The sequence below is a fragment of the Actinia tenebrosa genome, unplaced genomic scaffold (genome assembly GCF_029948245.1).
Source record: "Actinia tenebrosa isolate PJP-AT-01 unplaced genomic scaffold, QUT_ActTen_1.0 PGA_scaffold17__23_contigs__length_9995812, whole genome shotgun sequence".
Classification (NCBI taxonomy): Eukaryota; Metazoa; Cnidaria; class Anthozoa; order Actiniaria; family Actiniidae; genus Actinia; species Actinia tenebrosa.
Genome location: NW_028292577.1, coordinates 8525612 through 8548040, shown reverse-complemented (window position 1 = coordinate 8548040; position 22429 = coordinate 8525612). Strand labels below are relative to the sequence as shown.

The window sequence follows — 22429 nt, the reverse complement described above, 5'->3', positions numbered from 1 at the left end:
TGCTCCCTTGAGTAAATCTATTCGAAAAGATGCAAGACTATTTTTTACATGCTACACCCGCGGGAGGACAGCATTTTGACACTAAAAATCGTTGCGTAGTAGTGGATTATCAGTGTAGTCCAGTCTGCATTCCGACTCCATTCCACATTTTTACTAAGTTACGTACGCCGCTGTAACGGCATCCTTGTCTCGTTTTCATTTTAGCGGCTTTAAGTGAAAGGTGCATCATCGCAAGCTCTTTTAATTCTGCTTCAGAAACACAAGTGCCTTTTTTTAGATATTAGACTCAAACTCGATGGCAGAATGAGTGCCTTCCTGGCAAATGCTTTGGTTTTCAGTATCGTATGCGTGAATCTTGCGAGGTGTTCTCACTTTAGGGGAGCAACACTCAGTTGGAAATCCGTAAATGCTAGCAGCACGACAGACAAGAGGGTAAGAAAATTGTAGATTAACTCAACCGTTAAGCAGTCAAACTTATGAAAGACATCTAATATAACGTAGGAAATCCTCGAAAACATTCATTTGAGTAGCACGGTATTATTCGAATCCTTTTCCATTCAATATTGCCATTGGCCGTTGATATTGGTAGAAAGCATGTACAATTCCGGCCTCGTTTTTGACAGAAACTACGGACCGCTATTACCCGATGTGACGGCATTTCAAAAAGTGTATTTTTAACTACGGGAGCTGATTAGCAACTCGGACAGACTTCACGTCAGTTAAAGTAACTGAGAACAAGAGCCTTGTGGAAGCCAAGACCGAACGTGTTTTGATTAATATCAGGCCAATATAACTCATTTTGTATGAATATATGATATATATCAAAGAATATATTATTATCATATCGATTTTCACTTTAAGATTGAAACTTTTGAAAAATAAAAAAATATCTTTTAAAATATCTTTGGTAAACTAAACAGTATAAGTATAATTATTTTTCATCTAATAAGATTACCAGCAATGAACTAACTTTTTAGTTGAGGGAATAGGTACAAAAAAAAAACAAGCTATTTGGTAATATAAACATTATAATGCAGCAACTATGCAGCCTGTAAATAGAAAGATAGATAGATATATAGATATAGATATAGATATAGATATAGATATAGATATAGATATAGATATAGATATAGATATAGATATAGATATAGATATAGATATAGATATAAGAGTTCTTAGAAATAAGAGTTCTTAGAAATAAGAGTTCTTAGAAATAAGAGTTCTTAGAAATAAGAGTTCTTAGAAATACTAAGAGTTCTTAGAAATAAGAGTTCTTAGAATTCAGAACTTGACACGAAAGATCACTCAGGTCAAAACATTAGCGCAGTTCCAAGAAAGAGGTGTAATGTAAAACCACCAGAGTTTCAAGTATAGTATTGCTGAACCTTTTTAAATATACATAGAACAGTCCTAGTCAACTATATTCGGTTGATTATTTCTATAAAAATTGCAATTTTTTCTTTTGTGGTTTAGTTGTTTTAGTTTTCTCGACAGCTAATTAAAAATACCAATCGGTGCTTAGTTACGTACGCCATAATTCGGAATTCAGCGCGCCCATTGATTTCCGAATTAGGAAACTTTAAGGGTCAATTCACTCGGGATATCCGGATATTATTGAACCCACAACCATTTCGTTGCGGTTCAAAACATTTTGTCGAAACGTAGCGTATCAGGACCTCAATGTTACCCATTGCAAAGCAAGTGTCATTTGCTGTATGAGATTCTTTGTTTGAATTCATATTCATGGGTCTTCTCATGTGTAATCGTTAAACAAGGAAAGGATAATCCAGGAATGAAACGAGGTCTCTAATACGTTTACCTTAGTCCCATGGTAGAGAGGTCTATTCAGAATCGTATTAGACCGTCCCCACGTATCTTTATGTTTTTGAATAGGCAACTTTTGGATTATGGATTGGCCTCCCGTCCACATAAACGTATCCGGTGAATTGTTGCTGAATACGCTGTAAATAGACCTCCTCGGCTCGGGTGTATTTTTTTTCCTATTTCAGATCACGTGTCATTCCCTAGAGTATCATTTCTTTGCTTAACGGTTTCGCATAAGAAGACACATGAACATGAATACAACTCAAACAAAGAATCTTATTCTCAAGGGAATGACAGGTAGTCTGAAATGGGAAAACATTACGCCCAAGAAGAGGAGAACTATACGTGAGGACTGTTGAACATCATATTCAAAATACACGGATTCGACTGTCCATACGTACTCACAGCGTATTCAACAACAACAACAACGACAACGAAAAGAAAAAGAAAGATGCGGATCCATCGTAGTCTTTTCCTCACGGGCCCTCTTCACCAAGGGCCCGTAAGTATCTGGGACCGGAACATATTACGGTGCGGGAGGAGATTTGATTCATTGTTGCACAAAATCTGGGTTTCCAGATAAAATTAAAAATTCTATTTTCTTAATTACCTAAAATATAAATGAAGTACATCTTATTCCAACTTGTCTATTTAAAGTGTGACAAAATCACTTGCTATTTAGTGAAAATATTCATTCATTTGCTCTTTCTTTTTCTTTGTTCATGCGGTATAGGTTATTATTTCGTTACGAATTGCCTGGCGGAGATCAAACACATACTGTGATCAATCCACGATCAATTCCGGCCGTCTCATTGGTCCTAGCGGGTCACGTCTCCAGTGTCGCTCAGGCTGCAGTGGGTACGTTGGCAGCATGGATTTCAAATGTACAGATTTCAGCGTGCAAGAGGATTGGTCAGCCGGTGAAAGGAACTACACATATAGATTCCCTGATATTCATTCTCCACTTTACCAGGCGAGGTAAATAAGGGACGGTTGGGACAGTGTTGACAACGGGGACAATTGGGACAACGGGGACGACAACGGGGACAATGGGGACAATGGGGACAATGGGGACAATGGGGACAATGGGGACAATGGGGACAAATTGTCGTAAAGTATTATGTTATAACGCGCGTGCTGATTGGTTGGGTCCCGTGCTTATATTAGAGAACAGAAACAAGTGCGGGAAAAAAATTTGATTTCAAACTCAAAATGGTGCGATTCGTGATTAAATGAGACCCAGTCAGATTGCAGAAATAACCAGTGATTTCCAAATGAGTATTATTAAGATTGGTAATCAATCAATCACATATCAGAATCCCTAAATCAAAATCCCTAAATAAAAAGATCCCTAAATTACTTTAGTTTTACTGGAAGCGATTGGATTTCCCTAGTCAAGGGAGGTGGCAACTGGGAAGTGAGAATGTACGTCAATCTGACGAAACGAAAGGACACTGGACTCATTAATACATCACCAACTGCCGCCTTGTCATCCATCATCAGACTGCAATATGGATGCAACCACACCATAGTCATACCAGGTAGGTATATCCCGTATAACAATCGACATGTCTACCAATGACGTACAGACTGTAATATGGATGCAATCACACCATAGTCATACCAGGTAGGTCTAGCCTGTATAGTAATCGACATGTCTACTAATGACGTACAGACTTTCACTGACAATTTGTTATCTATATACGATAATCTATTTGTTGTACAGTCAGTGATGCAGATAAGGATGACATACGATGTCGATGGGCTGAATCAAGTAAATATGAATGCGCCGGCGTGTGTAGGACCTTCCCTGGAGCCGTCCTAGACGAGGTAGGAATCAGTTTTGATTCGTTTTCTAATAAAATCTTCACTCAGTATCATTTCCAGATTTTAGAGCAAAGACCAAAGAATGGAAAGAGTCTGAACAGAATCAAGCTGACTTTCGCCCATAAAAAAATAGCCAGAAAATTTTGTAGAATTCTGCATTAGATAATGCAGTTAATTTTGAAAGGTCCGGTGTCACGTCAACTGCGTCATTTTAGATTTCCTGGTAAAGTCCCTATTGCATTGCTGCAGTTATTCTATCATGCGCACTAAGAGCACCGACATGAATCATCTAATGTTTGGCTAACTGGAAATAATTGAATTTAATTCAGCGAAAGTGTCAAATGGAGTATTTGGCTACAGGAAGAATCGGTTGGTACGCTGTCGCTATCATGGTTGAAGACTTCACAGACCGTCTATCGAGTAATGCTTTAAGCGGCATCCCTATTCAATTCTTAGTCCAAGTGTTCACATCTAGCGCAAGTTGCTCTAGTAAACCAGAATTTAGTGGAGAAACAAGAGTTGATGGATCGTGCATTGGTGTTCCTCATGGCTCGACATTGAATGAACGCATCATTGCCAAAAGCCAAGGGACAGGAAACAGGTATTGTACTGCAAAGGTGTTTGCAATTATTCCCAAGACGAAGAAATAACACTCCAAAAGATTTGGCGGTTGTGTTGCCTCGTGATATATCAAAAAAATAGATTTTTTGTTAAATTCAACAAACATGGCGTACATAAAAACTAGCAAGAAAGCGAGTAAGGGCAGTGCCATCATAGGACATTGTGTCAACACCAACGTCTAGCAGCACGACCAGTTTTCCCGGCTTCAATGTATATTACATGTAAACAATGTATCACACTTTGTCTTGTTGTATCACACCGTGGGACAATCACAACAAGGCTAGACTACAAACTAATTTAAAGCTGAAAAGATGAAATCGGAATTTAAAAATTGATCTTCACAACAACTTTACTCACATGTGATAGCGCATTCAGGAATGAAACCCATAAACGTCCAAATAGGCGAGAGCCGACAACGCATGCGCAGCGCACACCACCCGTGCTTCCCCAAATTTGAAAGGCACACTATGTCTAATATGCCTAAATTTTAATAGGATTATAGAAATCACGACGATCAGTCCCTCTGGACTCACCAAGTCTTCTTTGGCTCAGTACTCTGCCAACGAATGGTATGTAAACGTGACATGGACTCCAAGTCAATCACAAGTAGATCCTGTCATATTCTGCTACACTGCTATTGATGCCAACGGGTAAGTCAATCACAAGTCGACCCTGTCATTCGTCTGCACTGCTATTGATGTCAGTGGGTAAGCCACCAACAAAAACGTTAAAATAGAATAGAAATGAAGGGAAATGAAGGAAAAATGAAGGAAATTAAAACGAGAGAAGTAGAGAATGAAAATAGGAAACAAATCCTGAAAAGATGAATATATAGAATGCCCTTTTCAAAAACGGTTTAATAAAAGTAATTCTAAAACTTTGCAATCTAATTTTGCTTATGTACAGATTATCATCCGACCAAAGCTGCGTTACACTTTTGGCTGGAGGTAAATTTTCAAACCATATTATATCGATTATGCTTTCATTGCAATATTCACTATGTTGTTTATACATTCTAGTTGCACCTCCATATATGGTCAATGGTTCCCACTTTCCAACTGGTCTGATTTACCCAAACAATCAAAGATGGACCGTAAAGTTTGACAAGGAGGTACGTCTTTGAAAGACAGTCGTTTTTCACCTCATGTATTAGTTGTTCGATGAGTCTTGCTTTGGTTCCAAAGAATCGCTCTTGTCATCAAGATTGGTGCCGATAAATGTGATGCCAATTGTTATCCAGTGTGGCGCTATTTTGTAAAATTAATACTTACTCACGTTATTTAGTGTGCTAAATTACTAGTAATCAATGACAAAATAATAACAATAATAATAATAATAATAATAATAATAATAATAATAATAATAAACTTTATTACAGTCTCAAAAGCTTCTATCTTGGCACACGTGCTTTGCTAATCGGGGAGACCCTGCTAAATATACTATCTATATACAATTAGGAATATAAAAGGAATATACTATATATATGAAATTAGGAATACATGGGGATTAAAAAGGGCCCAGTATAGAAAATAAAAAAAATTTAATCCAATAGTCCCTTTCACAGTTCCCGGCGCCATCTTGAAAGGTAGCCGTGCTTTTGCATCGGAGCGAGACGAACCAGGGGTGGATCCAGGGTTTGGACATGAGTAGTTTACTCTGACAGACCAATCAATTTATACCCAACCCACCATACCCCTAATAGTTATAAACTACCTAAAAGGATACATCTAGCATACCATGCTGTCTGCAGTCAAGATCCTTGTACAGATTTATCTCAGTTGAAGAATCTAGCACATCAAAGGACATCATGTGAAAAAATGACATCAAAAGTATTAGTATGTAAAAGTACAATGCAAAATATATGCTATTAAAGGAAAAGTGGCATGGCAGCAAATTGAATACTTTATGAAAAATAGAGAACACACAGTCACAATATCATACATGTACTAGCAAATTATACAAAATGAATACATTACCTTATTTAGATTGAGGTGTTCCACTAGATGAGTTCATTGCTGAGTTCAGTTGAGAATATGTAAAGACCATTCAAGCTTAATTAAAACCCAGTGAATAATATTATAGATTTCAGAAAAGAATAAGTTTTTAAAAATTCCACCTTGTTCCTGTACTGTTCCCCATCAGTTTAAGGATTAAAAATCAGATAATTATTAATCCAGATGGAACATAACTCACAAGTACTCTAAGAGCACTGGTGGTCAAAAAAATATTATATAAAATATTACTGTAAGATATTCTCCATTCTCATTCGTCTAGGATTTAAAGTAGCAAATAAATCTATTATTTCCTCAAGATCTAAGTCCATGTCTCTGTGGGAATGCATCAGTGCCAGTTCATTCATTCTGTCTTGGGCCATAGTATTTCTTAAGTAGTTCTTAAGATTACGGAGGGTTGAAATGGACCTGAAAATTTCCTGATAGACTAGCATTTGTTGGGTCATCATCGCGTTGACCCCGGAGAGCTATGTTGTTTCGCCCACAGAAAATTATCGTTTCAAACAAAGACTTAAGGACCGTCCTATTTCTATCGATTTGCTGTTGAATAATATTATTCAACTGCTGATCTACTGGGACCGCTTGCTGCCTCATTGTTTTCAAAAAGTTATCCATGGCAATTACAGCAAAATTGTGCCTCTCACATTTACCGCTGGCGTGTTTTGTAAGTCTCGAAGCCGCTGAAGTCCAACATGTGAGTGGTGACTTCAACAACTTGTCTAATTTATGAGCATTTCTACCAGATTCTACTCCAAACAAAACACACGGAAAACAAAATGCTCCATCGAGATATTTAGAGTATGCAAGCCAGGGATATCTTCTAAGCCATTCAAAGACAAACTTACGAGGCTTTCTATTTTCTATTGACACTGGGAAATCAAAAATCTCACCTGGTTTCCACACATTCTCAATGAACCCCAGCTTATCTTGTGGTGATGAAGAGCCAATTTCTTTTAAAGTACAAGCCAATGTCGAAAGGAGAACAGTCCTCCCTCCTGCAAATCGGGTCGCCACGCATTGTAGAATATTCTTTACTTCAAAATCCTTCGTTCAAACTACAGCAAGTCTATGACTCTAATCATAAGAACGAAAGAGACCCAACGGGGGTAGGCCTAGCTTTTTATAGTTTTGCTGGTAGTTTATGAGGTAGTTTGCAAAGTAGATAGCCAATCAGAAAAGGGTTTGAGTGGTTTCCAAAACAATCAATGTGTTTCCAGCCAATCAGAGAAGTCTTTGAGTAGTTTACGATTATCACACCGGCCTAGCTCTACAACTACGCACGCTCACTCCCTGAGGTTCTATTTGACAAAGGCTGTTTTCCCATCGTTTTCCGATAGCATTCCGATGCGTACCGACGGAGATATCCGAAACCCGAAACTTTTTGCGGGAATCGGTAAGAAATCGGCAGAAATGACGAGATTACTCATTTTTGTTTGACTTTTCTTTAATTAATTAACTGAAAAACAACCAAGTGAGTCGTTTCTAGTAGTTGCTAGAATAATGTAATACACATATTTTGTCATTATTTAGAAAGAAATGTGTAGCTTTGAAAAAAATTGAGTAGTTTACGGAAATCACGTAAACTACCCTGGATCCACCCTTGCGAACGGTAAGCTTGCAATGATAGAGACCTTTTTTAACACCTTGAACAATTATTCACATGTCTAACGTTACAAGCTCACCGTTCGTCTCGCTTCGCAAAGGCACGGTTACCTTTCAAGATGGCGCCGGGAAATGTGAAGGGGACTATTAGAAGCTATACTTTATAATCCTTCAGTAGAATCTTCGAGCGATTGTATTATTTAACTTAAAGCTTGAGTAAGAAGTAAAATCATATATCTCAATCCTTTTTCTTTTTAGTTTGTCCGTCCAAAAAGAAGCCGATACATCAGGATTTTCAGATCAGATGGCACCGAGGTCTACACTGTTGATGTTTCGATCTCCCATGACGTCATCTACCCAGAAGACTCACTGGGTCGAGCACTTGAGTTCAGGCCGTCATTGAGACTCGTCGAGGAAAGCACTTACTACGTGCTTCTTGATCGAGGTGAACGTTTAAAAAATACAAGTTATATAAGTGATTAATTAGCTAAGGTATGAGGGTATGTCGAAAACTCTACTTCACACGACAGTCAATCTTCACTGGAAAACTCTTATTCAGTTATAGATAACCTAAAACAGCTTCTGGGCTGATCGAAGTCAGGGCACGGCTAACTCACAGATTAATTTGGAATTAGAGGGAAGAATAAGACGGTACTAATATGAAGAGTAAGATGAATGCGTAACAGATGCCCAATGGTATCGTCAATCCCTTTCCGTGCCGTACCGAGCCAAGCCGAGCCGAGCCGAGCCGTGAACTTGATAACTAATTCCTTTTTTGAATAAGACCTAGTCACTCTTGAGTGCAGTCCAATTTTATTCATTAGGCAGCAATCATTTCAATGGACCGTCATACAGGATGTATTTTAATTTACGAGTGATTTCTCATAGGTATAGTACGTGGAACTACGTATTGTGATCTAGAATCTCCACCAATGAGAGATCCTCACTTCTGGAGATTTACAATCAGTAAGTACCGTAATATATACACTAGTAAAATTGTGAAGTATGACTTTTTTAATAACACCAGTTTGCAGTTCACAATTGCTCAGAGTTAGTTTCGATTTTGTGACGTGTTACGGAATATTAATTCACGTGTTTCAGTGAATGTCCCTGGAATTTCAAAGCGTTTGTATTGTTGAAGTTGTGAATTTTTAACCTTAAATCACTTTTTTTAAATTTAAGTGTCTAGTCGTTCTAGTGCTTTCGCACTAAATGGGGACACTTTTCGCTCACACGCACTACCACTTCATTCAATATTCTATGCACACAACGCTCAGCTCACACCGTTACCGTTGGAATCTGTGAATTTTCTGACACTGATACGAGGCTAAACCAGAGTAAATGAGTCTGTAACCAAGGAACATTCAGCGGTATGGAGCAATAAACCATTTAAAGCCCAAGGGCCTTTTTTCTCGTAAAAACCTACGACCGAAAAGCATTGGAACCAGAGAGCCACTGGAGCCCAGGGTACATTATTGTTATCATTTGAAATCTTTTACTTATTACAGATCTTTAGAGAAATTTATGTTTTTGGTATCAGATAAACTCCTGGAGCCTCCGGTCCTCGAAGCCTCGTCCAGCGGTGGTATAGAAGACACACCCATTCCTGTGTTTTTGTCTGCTCGTATGTCTGGTATCAACAGAACAGATGACGTAACTTTATCCATTACCATATATGGTGTGCCTGATTCATTTGTATTCAGCCGAGGCATGCGCAGTAAAGACCAAGTCACACTACTGAAGCAACAATTTGGTGACTTGTTCGTCACCCCAGCGAAAGACTTCTCAGGGAATTTTACTGTGGACATCGTTGCGCAAGCAGCACGAGGACTCGAAAAAACACAAACAAATTATTCATTTACCATTAATGTAAAAGCTAAAGCCGACGTACCAGTCCTCATTACCGGAGACGCATGCGCTAATTTGACCGGACTAATACCGCTGAACATAAAAGCCTTGCTCAATGATAATGACGGCTCAGAGAAACTGACAATAGCGTTGTCAGGGTTACCAAATGAATACCAGCTCAGCCGCCAAGGAAGACTAGTGAATGGGACGCACTACTTAGAAACCGATTCTCTTACCGGATTGGTCGCTCGGTACGACGGAGTCTTTGAGCCTTTTGTCTTGAAGGTTGTTGCAACATCTGTGGAAAAATCGAATGGAGACCGCGCGTCAGTCATGACAATCATCAACGTCACCAGTTGTATTCTACAATGTAAGTAAGACTAGTTTCAATTGAATCAAAGCATTTTACTGTGAATGAGTCGTGCCGTGAGCGTGATGGTTATGACTGAGATCCTACACTCTGTTATTGGTTGAGTACAAGTTGTGGCCTATATTAGTGAGTGAGCATAACTTACGTCATCATCATCATCATCATCATCACCATCATCACCATCATCATCATCATTACCATCATCATACTACTATTCTTACTACTGTACTTTGCGGCGGTGATTATCGATAACTAGTTTCTTATTATCGCCATACGGCCATGCAATGTAAAATAATACTCAAATTGGACTCGAAAACGTTTGATTACCTAAACTTATCATCATCATCATCGTTATTATCATCGTCGTCATCATCATCATTATCATCGTCATCATCATTGTTATCATCATTGTTGTGCACCACCAACAACAATCTTTTCCCATCATTATAAACAAAGATGGTTGAAAATTCACACCATCATCAAAAACAAGAATTGGGGCGCCAGCTCACGTCATTACTGTACTGACACGTGACCTATGGTCAAAATATGATCAATTGTTTCCTTTCTTTAACAAGTCACTTGCGAAAAGAATTGTTCAGATCACGGGGTCTGTGTTGCACCAGACCAGTGCAGATGTGAAGAGGGATACACCGGAACAAATTGTTATCAAGGTAAGTAAATACAAAAATATGCAAGGATCCCATAATATTCCTATCGTATACATCCTATTAAAAAGAGGGAAAGACTGGGAACGAGCATCACGATCGGTAAAGGATTTAAAAATATATATTTGCATTTCATGAAAGATCATGTCCAAATTAGTCAAAACAATTTGTAGTCATATACTAAATCACTGCAGAGATATAGGCATTTGTAATGTACCACAAAAAAAACAACATTAAAGCGAGGCTAGTAGGGTCCGGAGTAAATTAGTCTGTAACCAAAGAACACAGCGGCATTGTACTAATTCGAAAATGGTCTATACCGAGAGTGGAGGCAATAAGGCATATAACTGATGTTAAACAAAAGTGTCCTCATCATTATTACCGCCATCACCACCACGACCACCACGACCACCACCACCATCATCATCGCCCTACGGCCATGCAATATAAAATAATACTCTTTGAAAAACACAGTCATCATCATCGTTATCATCATTGTAATGTACCACCGATGCTACAACATTGTTTCCCCAGCATTATAAAACAAAGATGGTTAAGAATTCATAGTATCAGCAAAGGTTGTCGACCAAAAACAAGAATCGAGCCACAAGCTCACGTCACTAATGACTGACACGTGACCTATGCATGGTCAAAATATAATCAATTGTTTCCTTTCCTTACCCAGCCACTTGTGAAAAGAATTGTTCAGATCACGGGGTCTGTGTTGCACCAGACCAGTGCAGATGTGAAGAGGGATACACCAGACCAGATTGTTCTCAAGGTAAATAAATACAAAATTATGCAAGGATCCCATAATAATTCTATCTTATACATCCTATTAAAAAGAACGAAACACTGGGAACGAGCACCACGATCGGTAAACGATTTGAAAAATATATATTTCCATTTCAAGAAAGATCATGTCCAAATTAGTCAAAAATGGTAGAGATTTGTAGTCATATATTAAATCATTGCAGAGATATAGGCATTTGAAATGTACCACAAAAAAACATGAAAGTGAGTCTAGTAGGGTCCGGAGTTAATTAGTCTGTAACCAAGGAACGCAGCGGCATTGTACTAATTCGAAAATGGTCTATACCGAGAATGGAGGCAATAAGGCATATAACGTTCGAGAGCTATTCATTGTATTGTATGTTTTTAACTGATGTTGAACAAAAGTGTCCTCATCATTATTACCGCCATCACCACCACGACCACCACGACCACCACCATCATCATCATCGCCCTACGGCCATGAAATATAAAATAATACTCTTTGAAAAACACAGTCATCATCATCGTTATCATCATTGTAATGTACCACCAATGCAACAACATTGTTTCCCCAGCATTATAAAACAAAGATGGTTAAGAATTCATAGTATCAGCAAAGGTTGTCGACCAAAAACAAGAATCGAGCCACCAGCTCACGTCACTAATGTACTGACACGTGACCTATGGTCAAAATATAATCAATTGTTTCCTTTCCTTACCCAGCCACTTGTGAAAAGAATTGTTCAGATCACGGGGTCTGTGTTGCACCAGACCAGTGCAGATGTGAAGAGGGATACACCGGAGCAAATTGTTCTCAAGGTAAGTAAATACAAAAATATGCAAGGATCCCATAATATTCCTATCGTATACATTATATTAAAAAGAGGGAAAGACTGGGAACCAGCACCACGATCGGTAAAGGATTCAAAAAAGTATATTTCCATTTCAAGAAAGATCATGTCCAAATTAGTAAAAAAATTGGTAGAGTGACCTATGGTCAAAAATGATCAATTGTTTCCTTTCCTTACCCAGCCACTTGTGAAAAGAATTGTTCAGATCACGGGGTGTGTGTTGCACCAGACCAGTGCAGATGTGAAGAGGGATACACCGGAGCAAATTGTTCTCAAGGTAAGTAAATACAAAATTATGCAAGGATCCCATAATATTCCTATCGTATACATCATATTAAAAAGAGGGAAAGACTGGGAACGAGCACCACGATCGGTAAAGGATTCAAAAAAGTATATTTGCATTTCAAGAAAGATCATGTCCAAATTAGTAAAAAAATTGGTAGAGTGACCTATGGTCAAAATATGATCAATTGTTTCCTTTCTTTACCCAGCCACTTGTGAGAAGAATTGTTCAGATCACGGGGTCTGTGTTGCACCAGACCAGTGCAGATGTGAAGAGGGATACACCAGACCAGATTGTTCTCAAGGTAAGTAAATACAAAATTATGCAAGGATCCCATAATATTCCTATCGTATACATCATATTAAAAAGAGGGAAAGACTGGGAACCAGCACCACGATCGGTAAAAGATTCAACAAAGTATATTTCCATTTCAAGAAAGATCATGTCCAAATTAGTAAAAAAATTGGTAGAGTGACCTATGGTCAAAATATGATCAATTGTTTCCTTTCCTTACCCAGCCACTTGTGAAAAGAATTGTTCAGATCACGGGGTCTGTGTTGCACCAGACCAGTGCAGATGTGAAGAGGGATACACCAGACCAGATTGTTCTCAAGGTAAATAAATACAAAATTATGCAAGGATCCCATAATAATTCTATCTTATACATCCTATTAAAAAGAACGAAACACTGGGAACGAGCACCACGATCGGTAAACGATTTGAAAAATATATATTTCCATTTCAAGAAAGATCATGTCCAAATTAGTCAAAAATGGTAGAGATTTGTAGTCATATATTAAATCATTGCAGAGATATAGGCATTTGAAATGTACCACAAAAAAACATGAAAGTGAGTCTAGTAGGGTCCGGAGTTAATTAGTCTGTAACCAAGGAACGCAGCGGCATTGTACTAATTCGAAAATGGTCTATACCGAGAATGGAGGCAATAAGGCATATAACGTTCGAGAGCTATTCATTGTATTGTATGTTTTTAACTGATGTTGAACAAAAGTGTCCTCATCATTATTACCGCCATCACCACCACGACCACCACGACCACCACCACCATCATTATCGCCCTACGGCCATGAAATATAAAATAATACTCTTTGAAAAACACAGTCATCATCATCGTTATCATCATTGTAATGTACCACCAATGCAACAACATTGTTTCCCCAGCATTATAAAACAAAGATGGTTAAGAAGTCATAGTATCAGCAAAGGTTGTCGACCAAAAACAAGAATCGAGCCACCAGCTCACGTCACTAATGTACTGACACGTGACCTATACATGGTCAAAATATAATCAATTGTTTCCTTTCCTTACCCAGCCACTTGTGAAAAGAATTGTTCAGATCACGGGGTCTGTGTTGCACCAGACCAGTGCAGATGTGAAGAGGGATACACCGGAGCAAATTGTTCTCAAGGTAAGTAAATACAAAAATATGCAAGGATCCCATAATAATTCTATCGTATACATCCTATTAAAAAGAGGGAAAGACTGGGAACCAGCACCACGATCGGTAAAAGATTCAAAAAAGTATATTTCCATTTCAAGAAAGATCATGTCCAAATTAGTAAAAAAAAATTGGTAAAGTGACCTATGGTCAAAATATGATCAATTGTTTCCTTTCCTTACCCAGCCACTTGTGAGAAGAATTGTTCAGATCACGGGGTGTGTTTTGCACCAGACCAGTGCAGATGTGAAGAGGGATACACAGGACCAGATTGTTCTGAAAGTAAATATATGCAAAAATATGCAAGGATCCCATAATATTAGCTGTTCCGAGGTTGAGGGAAAAACTTGGTCGAGTTTACATTATAGTGCATTGTGGGAATGTTTTAGCGGGCGAAAAAAACCCAACTTGGAAATATGTCCCCTAAATCAGCCGCACAATGCACTGCAATGCAACTCGACCCAGTTATTCCCTAAACCTCGGAACAGGTAATTCCTATCGTATGTTAGCCAACTAAACTTTAGGATTCAGGTCACGCGTACGTGAATACCTATTCTAGCCAAACAAACCTTAGCATACGTAAAAAGAAATTATAAAAGAATATAGACCCCTTTCACTGAGTCCCAAGAGGAATTGTTCTGGGGACAAAACAATGGATTTTTTTTGCATTAGAATAGACGGTCAGAATATTTTTTAGTACATATTAACACATATTATATCTGAAAACCAGGCCATTTTAGATTAAACTGTTTCACTAGGAGCAAATTTTGTTGAATTTTCTATTGGATTTGGCGATTCTATCCCCCACATAAACAAGCAGTGACGTCATATTGAAATTGGGCAATTCCTTCAGGAATAACGCAGCGCAACCGTGACGTCATAAAAACGAAGACAAAGGCGAAATTCGGACAAACAAACTTACAAGTTTACTTTCAGCAGATAATTTTCACAGGCGATCGCAGTAGATCTTAGTTTACATGGGTTATTATTGTAACTTTAAGTAAAAATAATAAAATCGGTTCGTATAATCCTCGTAGCGGTTAAACAGAATGCAATGTTTGTCCGAATCTTTAAGCTATTTTTAGAATCAGTGCGCTGCGCTATTCAATGCAAGGAGTCTATAGCTGGAAAATCGAGAGAATCTCGTCACCTCGCAACGATAACATCACGTCACCTCCAGCCCCTCTCAGGCCAAGGGAGCACGGCAGATATAAATTTGTTGATTGGTCTTCCTGTGGTACATAATTTCATTGATTGGTCCTCCTGTGGTATAGAGGCGCATGCGGTTACTTAAAAGTCGCGCGGGCTCATACGTAAACAATATGGCGGATGATAAATATAAATGACGGGGAGTGAAACTATGATCATGTGACCGGGTATCGGCCAATCAGCATCAGGAAATTACCAACGTACTTTGTAGCATGCTCATCACGGTGTTTTGGGCCAGCTGTTTATCGTGAAAGCCTAGCATTAGCATAAATTAGCAATTAAAACAGCCTGGAAGATAATTTATTTAAAACATTTGCATACCGGAAACCAAAATGTCTTCACTTTTAATGATGCTTTGTCTGGGTTAGTCAAACAAAGGCTTTTTCTTCAGTTAGTATTGGATTTAGTGTGTTTTATATCATGAAATGCAGAGAAACTTTTTTATTGAAGGAAATTATTAAAGAGGAGAGAAAGAAAGGATGTCAATTTACATTCATTTTTTGGCATTGCTACCGAAAAAATCCAAACACGGAATAATTGTTGCCTTCAAAGCAAATAAAGAGGCCGTAAAAAGGATTTCCGTGTGTTGGTTACTAATGATAGAATTTTAATCGTCTTGTCAGTCGTAAAAACTTGATTTTATTTTAGCGTAAAAGGCAACAGCAAGCCTTTGTCTTTTGGCGAATAAAAATTACTTCAATTACAATTATAAAAGTAGATTTTAATACATGTATAAACGATATTCGTCTGGAAATTATTAACAGCCTTAGTATAAAGCTATAAAGGCAAAGAACAGGATGTAAATACAAAAAAGCAAAAACAAAACAAAACAAAACAAAACAAAACAAAACAAAAAAACAATGAAGCACTAAAAGTACGAGGTCGATCAATCAACAATTTAAGTTATTTCGTTTTCAAGAATTCAAATATTTACTGGAATTGCATATTTACACTAAATACTTTTGAAAATTGTATCTAGAACTTACAGAGTTATCAGAGTAACTTATCCTTCAGCTGTGTGATGAAATCGTTTTCGAAATTGTGGATTTGAGGAGTTTTTGAAGCTACAGTATTATCAGCCTGAAAGATCGCTAATCAATTTCACTTTGAAGTCCCAAAATTCGCCAAGATGTGAACTTGCGGCGAACAAACTGTTGAAGTTTCGAAAAACCAAAGAGAAAATAGATGAAATACCCATTGACCGAGTCGACCTGGGCGCATACATTAGCAATAATTTAGCTCATTAACTGGCCCTGGCAACCCAAGTGGCCCTGGCAACCCAAGTGGCCCTGGCAACCCAAGTGGCCCTGGCAACCTGACGTAGCATTGTCGAAAAGTTTGAAAAAGCTGCATTCCCCGTCAATATTATATATGCCGCCATCTTTGATATTTACTTGAGCCCACGCTATTTTTCGCGGATAACCGTATTCGTCAGCATACGTCATTACCACAGGAAGACCAATCAACAAATTTATGTCTGCCGTGCTCCCTTGCTCAGGCCTGCTTACTTTTCGGTCAAGAGAAATATAATAAATTTTCCCTCGTGTACACGACACGAGGAATCCCGCTTGATGTCAAAGCAAAACTACTCACAAATGCCGGCTCTCAAATGCACAGAAAACATCGCTTTAGGACAAGTTATAGACCAAAAACCAAAAAATATTTTCACGTAGTCAAAGATGGATCAAGAAGTGTTCTTTAAGAATTCAGGTGTGTGTTTTTAGCAAACAATCGTATATTATTTGTTTTTTTGGACAAGCATTTTTCTCGACGAATCAACAAAACAAAGACTTTCTATCAAAACTTTTTATATTTCTATAGATAAGCTTAATTTATTTTAATGCTGGAGGAAATATAACACGGAGAGCATATTACGACAACAAATATTCGTCCTTTATTTTAATAGCTTTGTAAATCTTTAACAATTCGGTTGTTTTTGACCAACTATTGTATGTTTTTCGTTCAAGAAAAATGAAGCTTTGCTCGCCTCCTATCAACGGGGTCCTATCGGCAAAACAAAGTAGACTTTCACTCAGTAATTTTATATCTTTTTACAGATAATTTATTTAATTATTGAATGAAATAAAAATTTTATCAAATATTCAACTGTTTATAAAGCTGTTCGAGCAAGTATGATTAGAAAAATGAGCTTAAATTTGTGTTGTTGAGAGATGTTATTACTGCCAATTTACTGACAAAGAAATTAGTCATTTTGTATTTTGCATTGCCTTTTGCATTATTTTCTATTTTGTCTCAGTTGTTGTCAAGTTTAAATGAATGTAAGCTTTGTTTTTGGAAAACTGTAAAAGACCTAATTAAGTAAACCTTATTTTTTGCTCACCTTAAACCAGTTTTCAAGTCTGTTTTTGAGTCTTGATTTGCCCTAAATCTCCAGATTTTCGATTTCCTTGAAAGACATCCGAGGTAAATTTCACTAAACTTGATATTGTATTTGATTATCTGTAGTTATCTTTCGTTTTTTTAAGTAAAAGAGATTCAAAGCCTAAAACTGTCGGCCTTGTAGAAACTTTGTCGAAGAATCTTCCAAGAACAAAACTAGCCCCTGGGGGTGGTGGTGACTTATGTACGAAATTCCTAAGTGGGAGAGTATACTCGCGCAAAGAAAACAAAAAAACAATGAGGTGCATTTCGATTCGATTTCACTGCATGGTTTTTATTATGGGAGAAATTATCTTCATCTCGAATAAAAAATAATTGAAAGTTTTTTCCCCGATCTCATTTTTACCTTTCAGTTTCATTCAAATTGTTCTCCCTGTGACTTCCGTATCGGGAGCTCCGCTTTTAGGCAGTGCATAAATATATTTAAAAAACTCATTAATAATTCATGAAGGAAACACAATAGAAATCATGACCATGAAGGAGGTTTTATATCTGACATAGATTCGTCTTCATTTGCATAAACTTTAACTTGGATTTTCTCTATCAAACATGGTTCATTTCGTAAAGAATTCGGTACAGTATGAGAACATACATCTGGAGTTTTTTAAGCCGTTTAATAAACTCGCAGATCGTGTTTTATCGGGTCTAAAACCACTCGGCTGCGCCTCGTGTTTTATACCCGATAAAACACTCCTGCTCGTTTATTAAACAGTACATATTAAATTAATTTTGACTTCAAAGTACGTTAAAGTCGACTCCAAAGCATTCCTTCATAGCCATCAGTTTTTAGCTTTCATTTAATATAAATGGCCCGACGAAACGCTTAGTTATTACTCACCTTACTAAAGATATGAAGATTTGAAGATGTGTACCAAGCTTGCTCTAAAATGAAGGCACAATGAGCTCTGACTAATTTCGAAACCTCCTAATGCTTGCTCGGCTGATAAAAGTTTTTGAATCTTATTATATCTGTTCACACTGACCACCATGTGCAGTCAGCCTGAAAAAAATCTATTGAAAACCTCTGATTCAGCTGATGAACATTCTGCACGAGACAGGATATAATAGACCTTTTTGCTTTATCGGTATTTTCGAAATCCATGCACCCTAGAACAAAGAGTGATAATTATTTGCCCGTGGAATGTGGTTTTCTTTGTTACGATATAGCACTTCGTACTATAGGGTGCGTACTGGTTTTTTTTGAGTGCAATGTGTTACGCAAATACGCATTTTATTGGTTTATATTGTCATTTTTGAAAATATTGATGCTGTTCGGCACTGCCGACCATCAATATTGTGAAGAACAAAATATGCTTTATGCCTATGCCTTGACTCTGAGGTCTTGCCGTGTACGAGCAGAAGAAATATTGGACTTCAGTTTATTATTCACGATGCTTCTTGTTTGTGGAGATGTTGGAGGGGAGCTAGACGTTTTAGAAAGACTATTTCCAGATTTAAGAGGGCACAGGCGAAGAGGAAATGACGTATGGTCTGAGCTACTCAATATACCACCTTTATTTTGGCATCTGACTGGTGAGACGCCAGAGACGTTTGAAGGACTATATCAGACAGCATATCCTTGGATTATCCAACCAAGAGACCCCAGGTTCAGCATGTAGGTCTACCAAGGCGTATTCGACCAACCTTGCTTAATCCAAGAAATCGTCTTTTGGCTGCATTAATATGGTTTAGACAGTATGTAGAGAAGAGCTGGTTTGTGCACTATTTCAGATAAGCGTAGCAACAGTGACGAAGTTCATCACATCATTCCCATAGCATGGTACATCCTAAGAGATCAAATTCGATGGTCAAATGCTGCCGAGTGGGCAACATTTAGGAATAGCTGGGATACTTTTCCTAATGCAGTGGGTGCTATAGACTGTACCATACATCGAATATGGAGACCATCTGTGAGGCAAGCGACCTATTATCGTGCCGATAAGAAAACACATTTCTTGGCTACCATCGTCATCGTTAACACAGACGGGCTTCCTGTTTACGTAAGGGCAGAGTACGTATTATCAATGCGTAACGGACGTACATGAAAAATGAACAAAAGTCTACAAGGTCTACAAACCTCGCCTAAAATATCATTTTTCAATAGTGCATATTTAACGACATATACGCTAGATGCCCGCGCAATTTCTTCGCATCGATTTTCGATTAGTTTTGTGTGCGTACACTGTACGCTAATGACGTCATTCCATGCACTTGTCCCTCATTTTTACCGAAGTATATCTTTTTTATAATTGAGGGAATAAAGAATATTCGTAGAAACCGTCCATTATAAAGCTTTCTTTCGTCCAAACACCGTACAAGTGCTCGTTCACCAGGGTTTACGCATATCAATTATATCTTAAACAAAGAAAACCACATTCCACGGGCAAATAATTATCACCCTTTGTTCTAGGGTGCACGGATTTTGAAAATACCGATAAAGCAAAAAGGTCTAATGCAATGATGTGTGTGAAAACATTAAGCAATAGCAGAAGTTCATAACTTCTGGCAATAGGCCTCCTCTCGGCTTTTTATTTCAAACCACTTGTCATTCCCTAGAGTATCATTTATAATTTGTTCAACGCTAGCGCTAGAAGGCACATAAATATTGATATGACTTAAACAAAGAATCTTATTCTCAAGGGAATGATCGTGGTCTGAAATGGGAAATAGGATGATCTTGAGGGAGAAGGTAAGGAGAGGGGAAATAAGGGATGGCCTAATATTGCTTCCATACAAAGCCTTGCCCTACCCTAACTTCATTCTATCACTCAAATATTAAATAAATTGATAGGGCCTTTTTGGTATAATTATGAAAAGTCTCCCTCCCTCTCTCCGTTTCTCCCTACATCCTTCTCTCCTCTTCCCTCTGTACGTTCCTTTCCATTTCTGTATCGAAATAGCAACCAAACTCGGGGCTTAAATATGTAGTTTAAGAATTTCTTATTGATTTCCTCAGATTCTACTGTAAACACAAATCCTGGAGACGCCAAAAACCTGGCTGCTATCGTAGGGGGCCCCGTAGGCGGTATGATATTTCTTCTTCTAATTATTCTACTCGTTGCCAGGGTTTCACGAGCTCGTAAAAGGGCAGCTGTTCACAATGGTGAGTGAATATAACAATATCCAAAAACTTCCTCGGCCTCCCAATACTAAAATCTTGATAAAGTTATTGTATTATTATATTTTAGTATAATTTTAGAATTGAATATAGCGTTTCTCGAGCTGTGATTGGTCGAGAGCGACCAGTGATTCTGAGACGATAATCACTGCTGGAGCGGTGATTATGAGGTTTTCCAGATCGAAAGTAATACTAAAACGTTTTCTTATCTTTTTTATCCTGAATTTCGACTTTTCTCTGATAATCAAGTCTACATTATGCTAAAATAATTATTCCCCTCAGGCTCAGTGATTATGGTGATATTTATAATAAATCTATAATAATATGTTTATAATATGCAACCGATAATCAATTCGCCTTTGGCGAATAATTGTTAAATAATGTTAAGCTTAACAATTAAGAGGATTTTTTTTCAATAACGAGCAGTAATGGCAAAAAGCGCCAAAAACTAGACATTCATATGAGTTTTGATTCCAATTTTCGTTTTGGGTTAACACTCAAAACCTTTTTTAAACAGTTAGAAACTGATGTACTATGATAAAATGCCTGTTCGAAGCGGCATTTTCAATCGTACAAAGATGTTTTGTTGCATTTAGGGTTTTTTATAGAAAATATATGGGAAATAAGCAAATGAAGGCCTAAACCTCATTTGAACCTGCTTGGATACGAATAGAATTCTCTATTTGTCACTACTTACCACTAATAAGGTTTTAATAGGCATTTCTTCTCAACAGAAAACATCACGGAAAACGATCATAACAAACTTATCGAAAATGCAACCGTTGACAATGGTGAGCCAAGAAAAAAAACAAAAACAGATTCCAAAAACTTTATGAGCACTTATTAAACGACTCTTTTCTCGACAGCTGAAATTCAGGAATGCGTATACAACAATCCTACTTTTGCATATGGCTCTTTGTGTTAAAAACACGGAGACCAGTATTACAAACACTATAAGTGTGCAACATAAATACCTCTAAATACTTCTAAATTATGCTAATCCTGTTGTTTTCTATTGTTTAATTAGCACTATTTACTACTAAATAGTGCAAGGTGTTGCACACTTTTAGTGTTTGTACTCTACGAGTGCTTGGAAAAGATACAGTGATTAGATGAATAGTGCGGGAGCAGTGGAACAGGTGGAAATCCATTTCAATGATATGGCGTGTTACGTTTCCCCTCAAACCGAAAGTTCACAGTATGAGACTATAAATAAAGAAAAAACTTTGTATGCAATTGTTATTATTATTATTAGGTTTTAAATTTATATTTAAAGCTCTGTTAAATGGCGCAATCTAGCCTTAGTGGATCTAGGGGAGCGTTGCTTCTCGTCAAACAGTCAACGGGACCATGATAATTAAAAGATAAAATATTGATAATAATAATAATAATAATAACAATAATAATAATAGTAATAATAATAATAATAATAATAACAATAATAATAATAATAATAAAACAATATTTTGGGATAATCTGTACTCTATAGCCAATACTTTTTTTTGAAAAAAAAATCATTCACTGTCATACGATGATTGGAAACATTTTGACCAACATTGCACAGC

The 22429-nt window shown here is 37.5% G+C and overlaps 1 protein-coding gene and 1 long non-coding RNA gene across 3 annotated transcripts; one reads left to right on the top strand and one right to left on the bottom strand.

The window, feature by feature from the left end:
- The first annotated feature begins 209 nt into the window (after positions 1 to 209).
- On the top strand, positions 210 to 22100 carry LOC116306528 (uncharacterized). 2 transcript variants are annotated; one of them, XM_089031554.1, is made up of 22 exons: positions 210 to 432; positions 2558 to 2802; positions 3190 to 3365; positions 3551 to 3654; positions 3981 to 4252; positions 4767 to 4922; positions 5179 to 5219; positions 5292 to 5383; positions 8145 to 8331; positions 8775 to 8852; positions 9427 to 10104; positions 10680 to 10775; positions 11455 to 11550; positions 12267 to 12362; positions 12576 to 12671; positions 12886 to 12981; positions 13196 to 13291; positions 14012 to 14107; positions 14324 to 14419; positions 20812 to 20849; positions 21599 to 21655; positions 21731 to 22100. In XM_089031554.1, exons 1-22 carry the CDS (start codon positions 304 to 306, stop codon positions 21842 to 21844), a joined length of 3135 nt encoding a protein of 1044 aa, XP_088887680.1. In that variant the 5' UTR covers positions 210 to 303; the 3' UTR covers positions 21845 to 22100. The 2 variants fall into 2 exon arrangements, with proteins under 2 accessions (XP_088887680.1, XP_088887679.1); XM_089031553.1 differs by having other exon boundaries at positions 20703 to 20849.
- On the bottom strand, positions 5896 to 7599 carry LOC148910416 (uncharacterized). Its single transcript, XR_016120033.1, has 3 exons — positions 7175 to 7599; positions 6249 to 6323; positions 5896 to 6059 (listed from the first exon to the last, which is right to left on the bottom strand). It is a non-coding gene; the product is annotated as an uncharacterized LOC148910416 (long non-coding RNA).
- Positions 22101 to 22429: the final 329 nt, after the last annotated feature.